This window comes from Poromitra crassiceps (genome assembly GCF_964638095.1).
Source record: "Poromitra crassiceps genome assembly, chromosome: 30".
NCBI lineage: Eukaryota > Metazoa > Chordata > Actinopteri > Beryciformes > Melamphaidae > Poromitra > Poromitra crassiceps.
In genome coordinates this window covers 11700774-11714294 of record NC_139652.1, presented here as the reverse complement: position 1 = coordinate 11714294, position 13521 = coordinate 11700774, and the positions used below count along the sequence as shown (strand labels likewise).

Sequence of the window (13521 nt, the reverse complement as noted above, 5' to 3'; positions counted from 1 at the left end):
AATGTTGGAGGTTTTTGATGGTTCCAGTTAAGCAAGATGCATTTCTTAGCTATATATGATATTATGCTAGTCCGTTTGACAGACATGGGGTCTAGTGTCCTGTCCAGATCCACACCAAAAAGATATCTTATAGGTGTACTCTCTAACGGGATTTCCAGGACTTTAACAGTCAGATCATGTACTGCTTTCCAGAAATGTTTCAGTTTTCTACATTCCCAAAAGACATGGATAATTGAGCCTGTACATGTCCCACAACGATTACATTTGGGAGAAGAGTTAGGATACATCTTACTTAAACGGACCGGAGTAAGATACATTCTGTGCATAAATTTGTAATTCTGTTCGATTATCTTATTACAGGACAGAGAAGTAAATACATTCTGACACACACTGATAGAGAATAAAATCTATTCTTTCCGCTAAAATGTATATGTAAATGTATATCACAGCTTATCTAATACCAAATGAATTGAGCCTTGAGTCCAGGACTGTTTAACATAAAAGTATATTTAATAGCTTACATTCTCTGCAATACATGTATATTGACAGAGGGCTGAACCTCAATGTACACATTCTGATATGTCATACAGAGTCAATTATTCAGCCATATGGCCGACAGTGTAACATAGATTTATAGGCAGAGGAGGAAAAGGCAGAGAGGAGGGGGTGAGACTTGACTTGGAGCCTACAGGGCTGTCTGTCTGTATCAGTTGTTTGGGAACCCGATGCACTGTCCAAGGTCTCAGCAGCACTGGACAAGGTCTCAGCAAAGAGGAGAAGTCCTCTCCATGGGGCCGGGCGAGACAAGACGTCAGTGTGCTATGGTCTATGGGTCAAATGGCATGGAACTTATAGCATAATTAGGCCTATAGCTTATTGATTAATGTGTCAGATGTAATTAGGCCTATAGCTTATTGATTAGGAAATATTGATTAGGAAATGGCATGGAACTTATATTTTTCTCCAACAATCCACCCAATTGTTATGTTCATCAATAACAATAATAATTAACAAAATTTAAGTTCACTATTCAATATAATGCTTGTATCTGTATTGTGGGCCAGGGGGGGCAGGGTTTTGAAAACATAGGAAACATTAAACACTTGAAAGAACACAGAATTTTTGATCAATATGCAGTCCAGCGCAGTCTCAGCTCATATCACCGCATCTCCATTATCTATTGGGAAGAGAAAAACAAATTTTAGGGATATAATGACAAAATTTATCACCACTGCGGCTATAATATATAGGAGTGGGCCTACTAATCTTAACTCTATATGGTTCAATGCAAATAGTCTACTATATAATGCATTGAACTTAATATTCAGTGTGTTCCAAATCACACTTAAATCTTTTCCAGCTTCACTTTATTCAACGCTTCCTGTAAAAGGAATCATGTCTTTAAGTAAAATATTTTCAAAGTATTCACAACAGGAACAATATTTTCAAAGTATTCACAACAACAACAATATTTCTCATCTTATGTGATGACTCTAGTTCATTCATTTATTTGTTTCTCCTGGTGCTGTTGTTGTAATTGTTGTTATTAAAAACTATTTAATAGCCCATCTCCATGCAGTGGTTTAATTTCTTTTTGGGAACTATTTTATTAGAATAAAATTCTATTTCTAGTTTACTTTAATATTGGTTTGTTTGAATAGGAACTGAAACTTTCTAAAATGCAAAACATTCATAACATTGATTAATCATATTCATTAAAACATAATCACAGTATCATATAACTGATTATTCTTAAAATGATACTTTAAAACACTTCATTTTTATTTAATATTGAAAATAGAAAGAATTTTCTTTATTCTACAAAAAACTAGGTCAAGTAGACCTCTTGAACTGTGGATCAAAGTACTCAAAGTACAGACTTTAGTGCTGGTGTGAAGGTTTTCTGTGACGTACAACCTGTAACTATAAACATTAGATTTCACAATGTGCCTGTATTTTAGACAAAATAACTTCATTACAAGTTATTAGTACAACAAGTACGTACGGTAGATAATGTTTTGAGATACTCTGTGAGTACATATTCAATTGTTTATTTTATAATTTGTTTGCAATGGACCTCGTAAACAAGATGACTCCTTGAGTCTGCCTTCACAGCTTACAGAGTGGCAATGAATTGACCTTGTGGACTTGTGGCAATGTGCAATGGGGCGGAGGGTGACCCCAGAAGGTGCTGTTGGTGAGGGCTTTACATGGGGGGGGGCGGGCTAGACCCCAGGCAGTTCACTTGAGTGATTTTGGGGATGGCAAGACCCCACTAGATAAAACAGTGAGGGCCAACATTGTTCACATGCTCCAAACGCAAACTCAGGACTGTCTGTCCTCCGAGGTCATTGTCTTATCTATAGATACTTTTGAAAACATCTCACCCGTACTTACGGTAAGTGTAAATTTTGCTTATGTGTTGAAAACATACCAAAAGTTAAATGTTGGTATGCACATTTAATTTTATTTCTAATCTTATCCACCCAATTGGTGGTTCAATAAATGTGCATTTTTCTGTTTAAGAAAATACTTCAGATTCAGATTATCGTACACAGGAAGTCTTCATCCTACACAACACATTCTATTAGGATTTATTTTCAAAATAATAATCAACAGTCTATTTATTACTATTCAAATTTGCTTACTGCACTTTAAATAATGCAGAGCTTACTTCACTCTATTGATTCATAACAAACAAAACATTCAATCACTTTGCTCTCTCAGGGTGTGTTAACACAATCAGCCTGGAGGTGTCGCCATAGACTAGCTTGGCGTCGTATTCCAAATTGTTTTCGCTAGGCTAATGTTTTGGCTAAGTTGTTCTGAGGGAAGATAAACAAATTCTTTCAGCCTGTTATATTCCAAAACATTTTTTTTCTACCCATGTTGATCTGATCACAGCATCTGTGTGCTCAAAGTTTTGGGGATTGAACCTGGGGCTTGTTTCGACATTCAATTTCATAATGAATAATACTGTGGGGTTTTAAACCTGTGACTCAGGGCCGATCTCTCCAACCAGAAAAGGCGGTGGCTGGCTCACTGTTGTTTGCTCAAAGGCTGGGAATTGAACCTGGGGCTTGTTTCTGGCTAAGCTAATGTTTTGGCTTGATAGAGCAACACACTGAAACGCAGAGTGTTGCCTCATCTGTGTAATCTGAGCAGCTAGGGCCGGTGCTGGTTTAGTTATCCTGCGCCCAGGATTGGCCATTCTGTTGATAACCAGGCTGACTTTGTGTCTGCTGGCTATTCCGTTTTTTTCTTAACCGACATCTACTGGCCCAGTGCCCGAGCTTACCACAAATATGACATTTGTCCGTGCTAGGTGAGGGCTTTTGAGGTGCTTTTTCTGCGGTGTTTACATTGGGGAAAATCACAGCAATAGTTATTGGGTTTGGCGCTGTGGCTAATTGTGGGGGCCCAAGCATCTGCTCATATTGTTTGATAACAATCCCAAGCTGTCTAATTGTCTCTCTGGCTCCTTCACACTCTGGCCTTCTACAAGGCCCTTTTCCAGTGTCCATTCTCAGAGAGCAGACAGTGTCTTATCTTATTTGTTTTAGTTACACACGACTCGGTGAGCCGTTGTTTTGATCAATTCTGTTACGTCTCTCTCCTTCTCTCTCTCTTTAGCAGAAGGCAAATCACTGATTAGGTAAACTGACCTCTCAGGAAAAACTCTGGAGGCAAACACACATCTCAGGTCAACTCAAAACTCTGGAGGTAAAACACACATCTCAGGTGAACTCAAAACTCTGGAGGTAAACACACATCTCAGGTCAACTCAAAACTCTGGAGGTAAAACACACATCTCAGGTGAACTCAAAACTCTGGAGGTAAACTGACCTCTCAGGTGAAGGCAAAACTCTGGAAGTAAACTGACCTAAAGTAATAAACCTGTATTTTAGAGAGAGAGAGAACTAAGAGAGAGAACTACGTATTTTGTTTATCACTTACTTGTGATCTCTGATAGTGTCCGTGTGTGTAAAGTAATTTTCAACACTTTACCTTTTAGTCGATGTGGGGTCTCTGGTGACAGAGGGACGGTTGTTCTCCTGTTGACCAGTTCCGTCCGTGTGTGGGGTATCTGGAATTTACAAACTTGGTGACAGATCAATTTGTTCAATCGACAATTGATTCTGTATTTTGGGATTGGCTAAAATACACTTTCTGCAAACCTCCTGTTCAACTCCTTTAAAATAGGCTTCTTAAGAAATTGTTTTGTTTTACAGTGAAACAGCTGCTTATTTTTGTTTGTTTGTTTGTTACATGCTTGTTACACATTGTAGGTATTTCAAAAACATATCAATCATATTGGTTAGACAACTATGATTGCTTCCCAGTCTCGCTCGGTGCTCAATATCTCTGGCCGATCCTAGCCAGCGCGCCATGGGGCTACACAAACCCCTCGAGTGAGTGGTATGTTATGGGGAGATCTTTTGGTTTTATTTAGTATGTCGTGTGGTTCTTAAAGACCGTATCAAGCATTATGCCTAGAATCACCGCAGTTTCCCACTGGACTATAATAGTCGCTGCTAATGCAGCCTTATGGCCTTTCCAGGCAATATGTGATAACGCTTCTCAGGCTCTCTTGCTGTGCAGCTTAACACTGGACCATCCTGGTCACTGCAAAATACAGCCGGTCAAGAGAGTTTGTAAAGGTCCTGAGGTATATTTACAGTTATTTACATTGAGGCGTCCCCCCTTGTCTCAAAAACCCACAAGATACTAACTTAGGTTAATATTTACAGTTATATACAATGTCATTTTGACACACCCACAATATGCAAACATTTCAGATTCTTTTAGATATCAGACGACAGCTTCAGTAATGAATTATGAAATTAATTCAGACTTACCCGCTCTCGTAGATATCCTGTTCGTGACACGCCAATTGATAGAGAATAAAATCTATTCTTTCCGCTAAAATGTATATGTAAATGTATATCACAGCTTATCTAATACCAAATGAATTGAGCCTTGAGTCCAGGACTGTTTAACATAAAAGTATATTTAATAGCTTACATTCTCTGCAATACATGTATATTGACAGAGGGCTGAACCTCAATGTACACATTCTGATATGTCATACAGAGTCAATTATTCAGCCATATGGCCGACAGTGTAACATAGATTTATAGGCAGAGGAGGAAAAGGCAGAGAGGAGGGGGTGAGACTTGACTTGGAGCCTACAGGGCTGTCTGTCTGTATCAGTTGTTTGGGAACCCGATGCACTGTCCAAGGTCTCAGCAGCACTGGACAAGGTCTCAGCAAAGAGGAGAAGTCCTCTCCATGGGGCCGGGCGAGACAAGACGTCAGTGTGCTATGGTCTATGGGTCAAATGGCATGGAACTTATAGCATAATTAGGCCTATAGCTTATTGATTAATGTGTCAGATGTAATTAGGCCTATAGCTTATTGATTAGGAAATATTGATTAGGAAATGGCATGGAACTTATATTTTTCTCCAACACACACTATCCCACTGTTCGTCACTGAGTTCACAGTCTAGATCTCTTTGCCATACCTTCTTGAGTGAAGTCAATGATGAACTATGATGATCTAACAGAGCTCTATATATTAAAGAGATTTTTCCTTTAAGCACTACAGCGCCCTCCAGAATCTCCTCCATATCTGACAGCCTCGTTTGCAGTCGTCCCTTCTTTTGAAGGTCAGTAATAAGATGGCGGATTTGTAGGTATTTATAAAAGTCCTGTTTTGGAATGTCAAATTCCGATCTCAGATCCAAAAAGGATTTCAGAGAACCTTCATTGAACAGATCATAAAACGTATGTATACCGTGTTCTTTCCACTTTATAAACAAGGACTTTCCAATTGAGGGTGTCAAATCTGGATTCGAGGATAGAGGAGCTAGCATAGAGATTCTGGTATGGGCCCCACAAAACTTTTTTATATCTTGCCAGGCTTGTAGATTATTGTTAGTTACATAGGTTCTCAATACTGAGTGTAGTGCACTTGTGTTATTAATAAATGGTAGAGAGGGCAAGGAGATGGGGTGGACAAGTTCTTCCTCAATCTCCTTCCAATGGGCTGCCTTTCGTTCATGTATCCAACTAATCAGATTCTTTGTTTGGGCGGCCCAATAATACAACTGGAAATCTGGGAGTCCCAGTCCCCCTTTTTCTTTAGACTTTGTCAGAGTTTTAAGAGCTATTCTGGGTGAAGAGTTCTTCCAAATAAAGGATCTTATCAGTTTGTTTATAGAGTTAAAAAATGCTTTATTTAAGTAACAGGGCAATGATTGAAATAAATAGCTAAATCGCGGCAGTACGTTCATTTTAATTACATTAATTCGTCCAAGAAATGAGATGGGAAGCAGGTTCCAATGTTCTAATTCTTCCTTGATCTTTTTAAGTAATGGGGTATAGTTCATATGGAACAAGTCTTTAAGCTTTGGGGATACGACCACTCCCAGATATTTAAATCCGCTCTGCGCCCAGGTGAAAGGAGAGATACTCTTTAGTTCGCTAGTAATGGACGAGTTTAATAGGCAAGCGTTAGATTTAGTTAAATTAATTTTGTAGCCTGATATCTTTCCAAATGTATTTATAAGGTCTAGCACTGCTGGGATTGATTTCTCTGGACTGGTCAGGTATAGGATTATGTCATCCGCATATAACGAGATTCTATTATCCATCTTCCCAGCATTTATTCCCGAGATTTCTTTACTTATCCGTATAGCCTCAGCAAGAGGTTCAATCGCCAAATCAAACAGAAAGGGGGACAAAGGACATCCCTGCCGACAGCCCCTATATAAGCCAAACCTTTCAGTGAGAGCACCATTAACACATATCTGAGCTTGCGGATTGCTATACATTGCCTTTATCCACCCGATACATCTGTCACCAAAATTAAATTTCTCCAAAACAGAAAATAAATATGACCACTCAACCCTGTCAAACGCTTTTTCTGCATCAAGAGATATCAAAAGTGCTGGCTGCTTGTGCAGGGCAGAGTGGTCAATCACATTCAGTAACCTCCGAATATTGTCTGAGGCATATCGTGCTTTTACAAAGCCAGTTTGGTCCGGGTTAATAAGGTTAGGCAGTATATCTTCTAGTCTATGGGCAATCAGTTTAGATATTATCTTGAGGTCTACTGGTAGTAAGGAAATAGGTCGGTATGAACTACATTCAGCGGCGTCCTTATCCTTCTTGTGTATCAATGATATTATAGCTGTTTTCATTGAGTCAGGCAGGATTCCGTTCTCGAAAAAATCTGTAAGCATGGGCATAAAGAGGGGCTGTATTTGAGGCCAAAACGTCTTATAAAATTCTGCCGGGTATCCGTCCAAGCCTGGAGTTTTTCCTGAAGACAGTGCCATAATAGCTTCCAGCACTTCCTCCGACGTAAATGGAGAGTTCAACCATTCCTTTTCATCTTCAGAAATCGAAGGTAAAGATACCTTATCTAAGAATGTGCGAATATCTGATTCAGAAGGGCTGCCTGATGTATACAGCTGCCCATAGAAGTCAAAGAATGATGTCTTTAGCGATTGTATATCATATTTCAGTTGGCCTGTTGTGTTGCGTATGCATTTTATTGTACGGTCAGCCTGTTCTTTTTTAAGCTGATAGGCTAAAAGCCTGCTGGGTTTGTTCCCATATTCGTGATAATGTTGTCTAGTGAAGAATAAAAGTTTTTTGATATGTTCCGTTTGGATAAGATTGAGATTGGCTCTAACCGTATTCAGTTTCTTCAGGTTTTCATCTGTGGGTGATTGCTTGTGGGTTTGTTCCAAATCGACAAGATCCTTTTTAAGTTGTTCAGCCTGGTTGGTAGCTGCCTTTTTCTTTGCTGATGTATATGAGATCAGCTGCCCCCTGATCACTGCCTTAGCTGCGTCCCATATTACTGCAGGAGTAACAGGGGAAGCTGCATTGTCCTGTCTATATTGTTCCAGCCATTTTCTAATGTTGTTGCATGCCTCAGTATTTGTAATAAGCGAAGAATTAAATCTCCAGTATTTGATGTGATGTGTCTGTTGGGGAAGAAATAGTTGAAGGTATACTGGTGAGTGGTCCGATATGAGAATGGGCCCTATGCTGCAAGAGACTACAGAAGAAAGGTGATTCTGAGGTAAAAGGAAAAAATCTAGTCTGGAGTATGTTTTATGCCTAGCTGAGTAAAAAGTGTAATCTTTCACTGTTGGATTGAATTCTCTCCAGACATCAATAAGGCCTGCCTCGTTAGATGCAATCCGTAGTGCTTTTGATGCATTTGGATTAGAGGCTAAAGATGATGATTTATCCAAGCTGTTGTTCATACAGCAATTAAAGTCTCCAGCCACCAACCCCAAGTCTGCCTTATATTGACTAAATAGGGTGATCATATCTGTCATGAATTTTGGACAGTCCTCATTTGGAGCATAGATGTTAAGCAGTACAAGCTCCTGACCAAAAAGCAGCCCCCGTACCAATACATACCGGCCCTCACTGTCATTATATTGTTCTTTAAGTATAAAAGGGAGATTTTTATGGATAAGTATTGCCGTCCCCCTTTTATTGCTTGTAAAACTTGAAAAATAAAGTTGCCCTACCCAATCTCTCTTAAGTTTTTTGTGTTCCTCATTGGACATGTGTGTTTCCTGTAAAAAGGCAATAGATACTTTCTCCTTTTTCAAAAATGTAAGAACTCTCTTACGTTTAATTGGGTGACCTAGTCCTCTGACATTAAATGTTATCACATTAAGTGTATTAGCCATATTGCAAATTGAATGTTAACTTAGTGATGCTTGACCATTGTGAAACAAGAAAAGAAAAATGAAAAATGAAAACAGATATAACAAACAAAGAAAAAGGTGCAAAATAAAAGAGCCCCCTCGACCCCCACCCCCCCACCCAAGAAACCCACAGCCTAGCCCCCAAATGACTAGACAACCCCATAGCAACAAGTAAAACCCTCAACTTGTCTGGCAGACGGTGAATACCCATCAACAACGCACAATGCCTATCTTTGAACTCTATCTAATTATATTAGTAAAGGAGAGAGGTTTGCATTGAGCTTGCACTTATACATGAGCAGATGATGAAAACAAAAACAAAAACAAAACAAAGGCAAGCTCTCCTTAAATTTTTTTTTTTTTTTTTTTTTTTTTCTCCTTCCTTCCTCACCTCTTCCCTCCTCCCCCCCTCCCCCCTCTTTTGTTTGTGTTTAATGCTTATGAAAGCAAACTCACCCCTGCTCCGATAAAGGACACTCACGGAGGGGAACAGAGAACACAAATTGCTGCTCCTAGCTTATGATAATAGGGTATAAGCTCCTTCCCCCCTCACGAAACATCTGGTTACCATAATATAGCGGACAGAGCTGCCCCCTCATGTATATGTCAGAGAAAATAGCTCTAAGCTTGTGTTTACACATTAAGTGTATCAGATGCATCAAAGCATATAGATCAAAAAGAAAAACCCCTCTGAAACTGTAAATATACAGAAGCTTCACATCTAAAATAAATGGGTTGGTAATAACCCAACTGTTTATAGAGTGTTCAAACTCACCCCTCCTCCCGTAGATTTTGGAGATAGAGGGGAGAGGAAAAAAAAAAGAAAAGAAAAATATATATGTACACATATACATACATACACATACACACACACGCACGCACACACACACACACACACACACACACACACACACACCCACACACACACACATACACACACACACATACATGTGTACACATAAACACCAAACTTCTCAGTCCTCCTAACTTAAAATACCCACAAGAGAGAATACTCTAAGCTTATGTAATATAACTTACACCTGAATCTATAACAGAAAGCAAATATTCGTCTAAGAGAAAGAAGAAAAACAAAACAAAAAATTGTACTGAGCTTATGTTATAGAAAGAGTTTGAATGGAACTCACCCCTTCATCTTACTAAACAAACAGTTCAAACCTGACCACTCGTCGTGTGTCTTATTTGTCAATACCACGGTGAAAGTCCTCCGCTTCTCTTGGTGAGGAGAACAGCTGTATCTTCCCGTTGTGTAGGACCCTCAGCTTGCACGGGTTGGGGTGGAATCCACGGAAGGTCCCCTTATCGATAAACAGCTTCTTGACGGCGTTGAACTCCCGTCTCTGGCGCATGGTTTCTGCAGACAGGTCCTGTGCAAATGAGAGCCTGGATCCGTTGTGTTTTATGTCCCGTTGTCTCGTTGAGCGCATCACCAGCTCTTTCTCTTGGAAGTTGAGGAAACGTATGAGGACGGCTCTGCTGAAATTGGGATTTGCTGGTGCCAGCGTGCGGTGGACTCTTTCCAGTGTGAAGGACTTGTCTGGGCCTAGGTTCAGCCATTGGGGTAGCATATCATGCACAAAGTCCAGAAGGGGACGACTGCCTTCGGCGCCTTCTTTGAGGCCAAACACCCGGATATTCTTTCTCCTCCCTCTGTTCTCCAAGTCGTCCGTCTTGGCCTCCAGGTATGTGATACGCTTCATAGCCGAGGCTAATGCTGTAGCAGCGCTGGCTAGCCCGTCCTCTGTTGTTGATATGCGGGTCTCAGCTTGCCCGATACGTTTTTCGTTGGTTACTACTTCTCGTTTGATATCAACCAGGCTGTTTTCTAGCGTTGTAACAGAGTTCGCCATTTCACTCAAACGCTTGTCGATTCCATCCAGCTTTGAGCCGACCTCTGAGCGGAGTGCTTTTAGCTCGTTCAGCACTTCAGCTATTTCCGCCATGTTGCTATCTTCGTTAGCCTCGCTGGTCACGGTTGATTTCCTGTCTTGTTGTCTTCTTCCGCGAGCTCGTGTAAAAATGTCACACTCTTTGACATCCGCGGGTTTTGGCAAAGACATTTCCCTATTACGGGCCAGGTTTATAGAGGTTTGGGGTAGTTTAGGTGCGAAGTTGTGAGGAGCCTTCACTCTACGCCGCCATCCTTGTTCGGGTCACGTGACTCCCCAGAAAGGCCCTTTTTGATGACCCATAGGCACAGAGGACCTGGGCATGGGGCAGGCCCAATTACAGAGGGGGCCTGCCCCTAGCTTGGGGGGGGGGGCAAGCTACCCAAGGGGGGTCCGGGGGGATTCTCCCCCGGAAGAAGATTTTGTACATTTTAAAGTAAAATTCGTCAACCTGGTGCATCTGAGAGCAAAATGAAGAGGCTAAATCTATGAAGAACTACACACATCTCTAATGTGTTGTGACTTTACAAATAATTAGGCCTAAACAATTAATATTAAATGTATTCACACATTGTGCACAAATTGCATTCATTGTGACAAATTTACAATAGTTAATATCCAGCCAGAATCATTGCAAATGGATGTTCAAAGTAACAGTTAGCAATAGCATTCAGTTAATCAATGCCTAATGACAGCCAGATTCCGTTTTAAACTTTAAAACAGAAAAACGTTTTTAGCAAATTATTATTATTTTTGAATGGGGGGGCCAGTTTGGGGAATGGGGGGGGGCCCGGCCCGGTCAGGGCCACCCCCCCCCAACGCCGGGCCTGGCATGGGGACACACCCTCACCGCCCACAGGCGGGAATCGAACCCAGGACCTTCTTGCCGTGTGATGTGTGTTTTACAAAAGAAATCTGAAATAAGGAACAGAGCTGAGAGCTGGGTGTGAGGCCGTACCTTAAGCCTCCTCCATCTATGGACAGGAGCCGTATGCCGCGGCCCTTGACGGGGTTATGGTAGCCCACCAGAGCGAGGGCTTCTCTGACTGCCGCCCTCAGGCCCGGGTCCCTGGCCTGTCTCAGACGCAGCAGACATGAGATAGCTTTCTCCTGAGGAACACAAGAAAACAGTGGCCCGTCAGCAGTAGAAATTTGAAAACCATTGTCAAACCAGCTTTACAAAAGCCCTGGGGCTCTTTGCTTGTGAATAAAACATGCTATTTTAAATTCTCCCTGAGCCTTCATAGATGAATGTAAACTTCCTCATCACTAGCCTCGGTTTGAAATAGGTTAGTTTTTGAATAGGGTCCTCCAGCTACCACAGATAAGCACAGATATGGGTGTAAATGTAAATAAATGATAAAGGAATAGTCTTCATGTAGTTGGCTGACATTAAAAAGATACAGACCTGTACCGACATGTTACCCGCTGCCACAGCCAACTGACATTTTGGCTGGCATGGGACAATTTCCAAACAAAAGCACAACAGCTGTTTCACAATTCATGTCACCTATGACATGATTATGTATGCGGAAAAACCCCCCAATGCTGTCGTAAACAATGTCTTCTTGACACCGTGTGCTAGTGCCTAACTGAAGAAGGGTTGATCCTTTTTGGCATGATGAGCTAAAATCAACATCAGACACAAATGCTGTCAAAGCTTTCGCCTGTGGGGAAAACAAAGACATAAAATTGCTAGCCTGTTCCGACTGCTCACCTTGACTGCTACCATGCGGGTCTCTGGGAACTCCAGAAGGTGGTAGCTGAGGTCCTCCACCCTGTTGATGTAGACCTTTACATCTGATGCCCGGTGGAGAGCCTGGACCAGGGCCCGCGTTCGATTATCCACACTCACCCTGGCAATGATCTACGAGAAGAAGAGAAAAATACCAAGGAGCCACAATCAAGTTAGGTCCTGTTGTTAAGCAGGAGCTGGAATCCTAGCTAAACCCAAACAAGTATGTCAATCAAAATCAATAACTCTTCCTTTCCGTGTGCATTATGACACTGTGATCATGCTAACTGATGCTATCAATAGGTTTCATATCTCTACAACATAAAGGCCTCGCTTAGCCAAGATAAAGTACACATCTTATCTAGGCCAGCAGTTCCACACAGGGGGCTATTTTGGAGGGAAGATTCCAGGAAGAGGCAGGCAGCACGTCAGCATGCTAGCATATAGAATAGCAAGGGCTCAGATGGCTGTTTGGCCAGTAGGCACCCTGCCATGATATAACCATACCCACAACTACACTGCGTGAGAATCATGTTTCACTTCAACATATCACACCTAGCTGGAATCTGTATCTGAACTAAAGAGAGAAAACAGTAACAAAATAAAGCTAGGTGAAATCACGCTAACTAGGCTTAAGAATAGACATTGTTGATCAAAACTTCATATTTAATATTGATGGAGAAACTGTATTAATGTCACAATTTAGAGTTAACTTCTGTAGGCAATATCCTGGAACCACTTGCTTCAAAAATACATGCTTCATGCCCCAGCTGTGCATGATTAGGACTGATGTACTCAGTTTCTCCCTTCGTCTAAACTAGAGCAGTGTATTAATGTGAAGACACTGTTCACAAGTTTATGACAAATGTAAGTTTCTTTTTAATTAGTATTATTATTTTGAAACAGTTAATTAGTTTGAATTCTGTTCATTGTTAATGGTGAAAGATTTTTGATTTTCATCATTCAGTTTTGGCAGCTAATATTAATAGTTTGTATTATTTTAGTTTACACTCTGTCTAAACTCTTTCGTTTTTTGTAGTCTATTTCTCAGGTAACTCTCAGTAGTGTGAACTTGTAAAATATATTTTGTGAATATTTGAATTGAGTATTGAATTTGATTGGGGTTGATTATTTTC

The 13521-nt window shown here is 40.8% G+C and overlaps 1 protein-coding gene across 1 annotated transcript in view; it reads right to left on the bottom strand.

Moving 5' to 3' along the window:
* Positions 1-13521, bottom strand: part of LOC310800399 (calcium-independent phospholipase A2-gamma-like) — a gene marked incomplete at its 5' end in the record, with an annotated part of 56803 nt that overhangs the window by 42135 nt on the left and 1147 nt on the right. Inside the window, 2 exons of the mRNA XM_083662999.1 lie at positions 11609-11760; positions 12368-12517. Of these exons, the coding sequence (XP_083519125.1) occupies positions 11609-11760; positions 12368-12517 (302 nt within the window). The remainder of the gene's footprint in view (positions 1-11608; positions 11761-12367; positions 12518-13521) is intronic.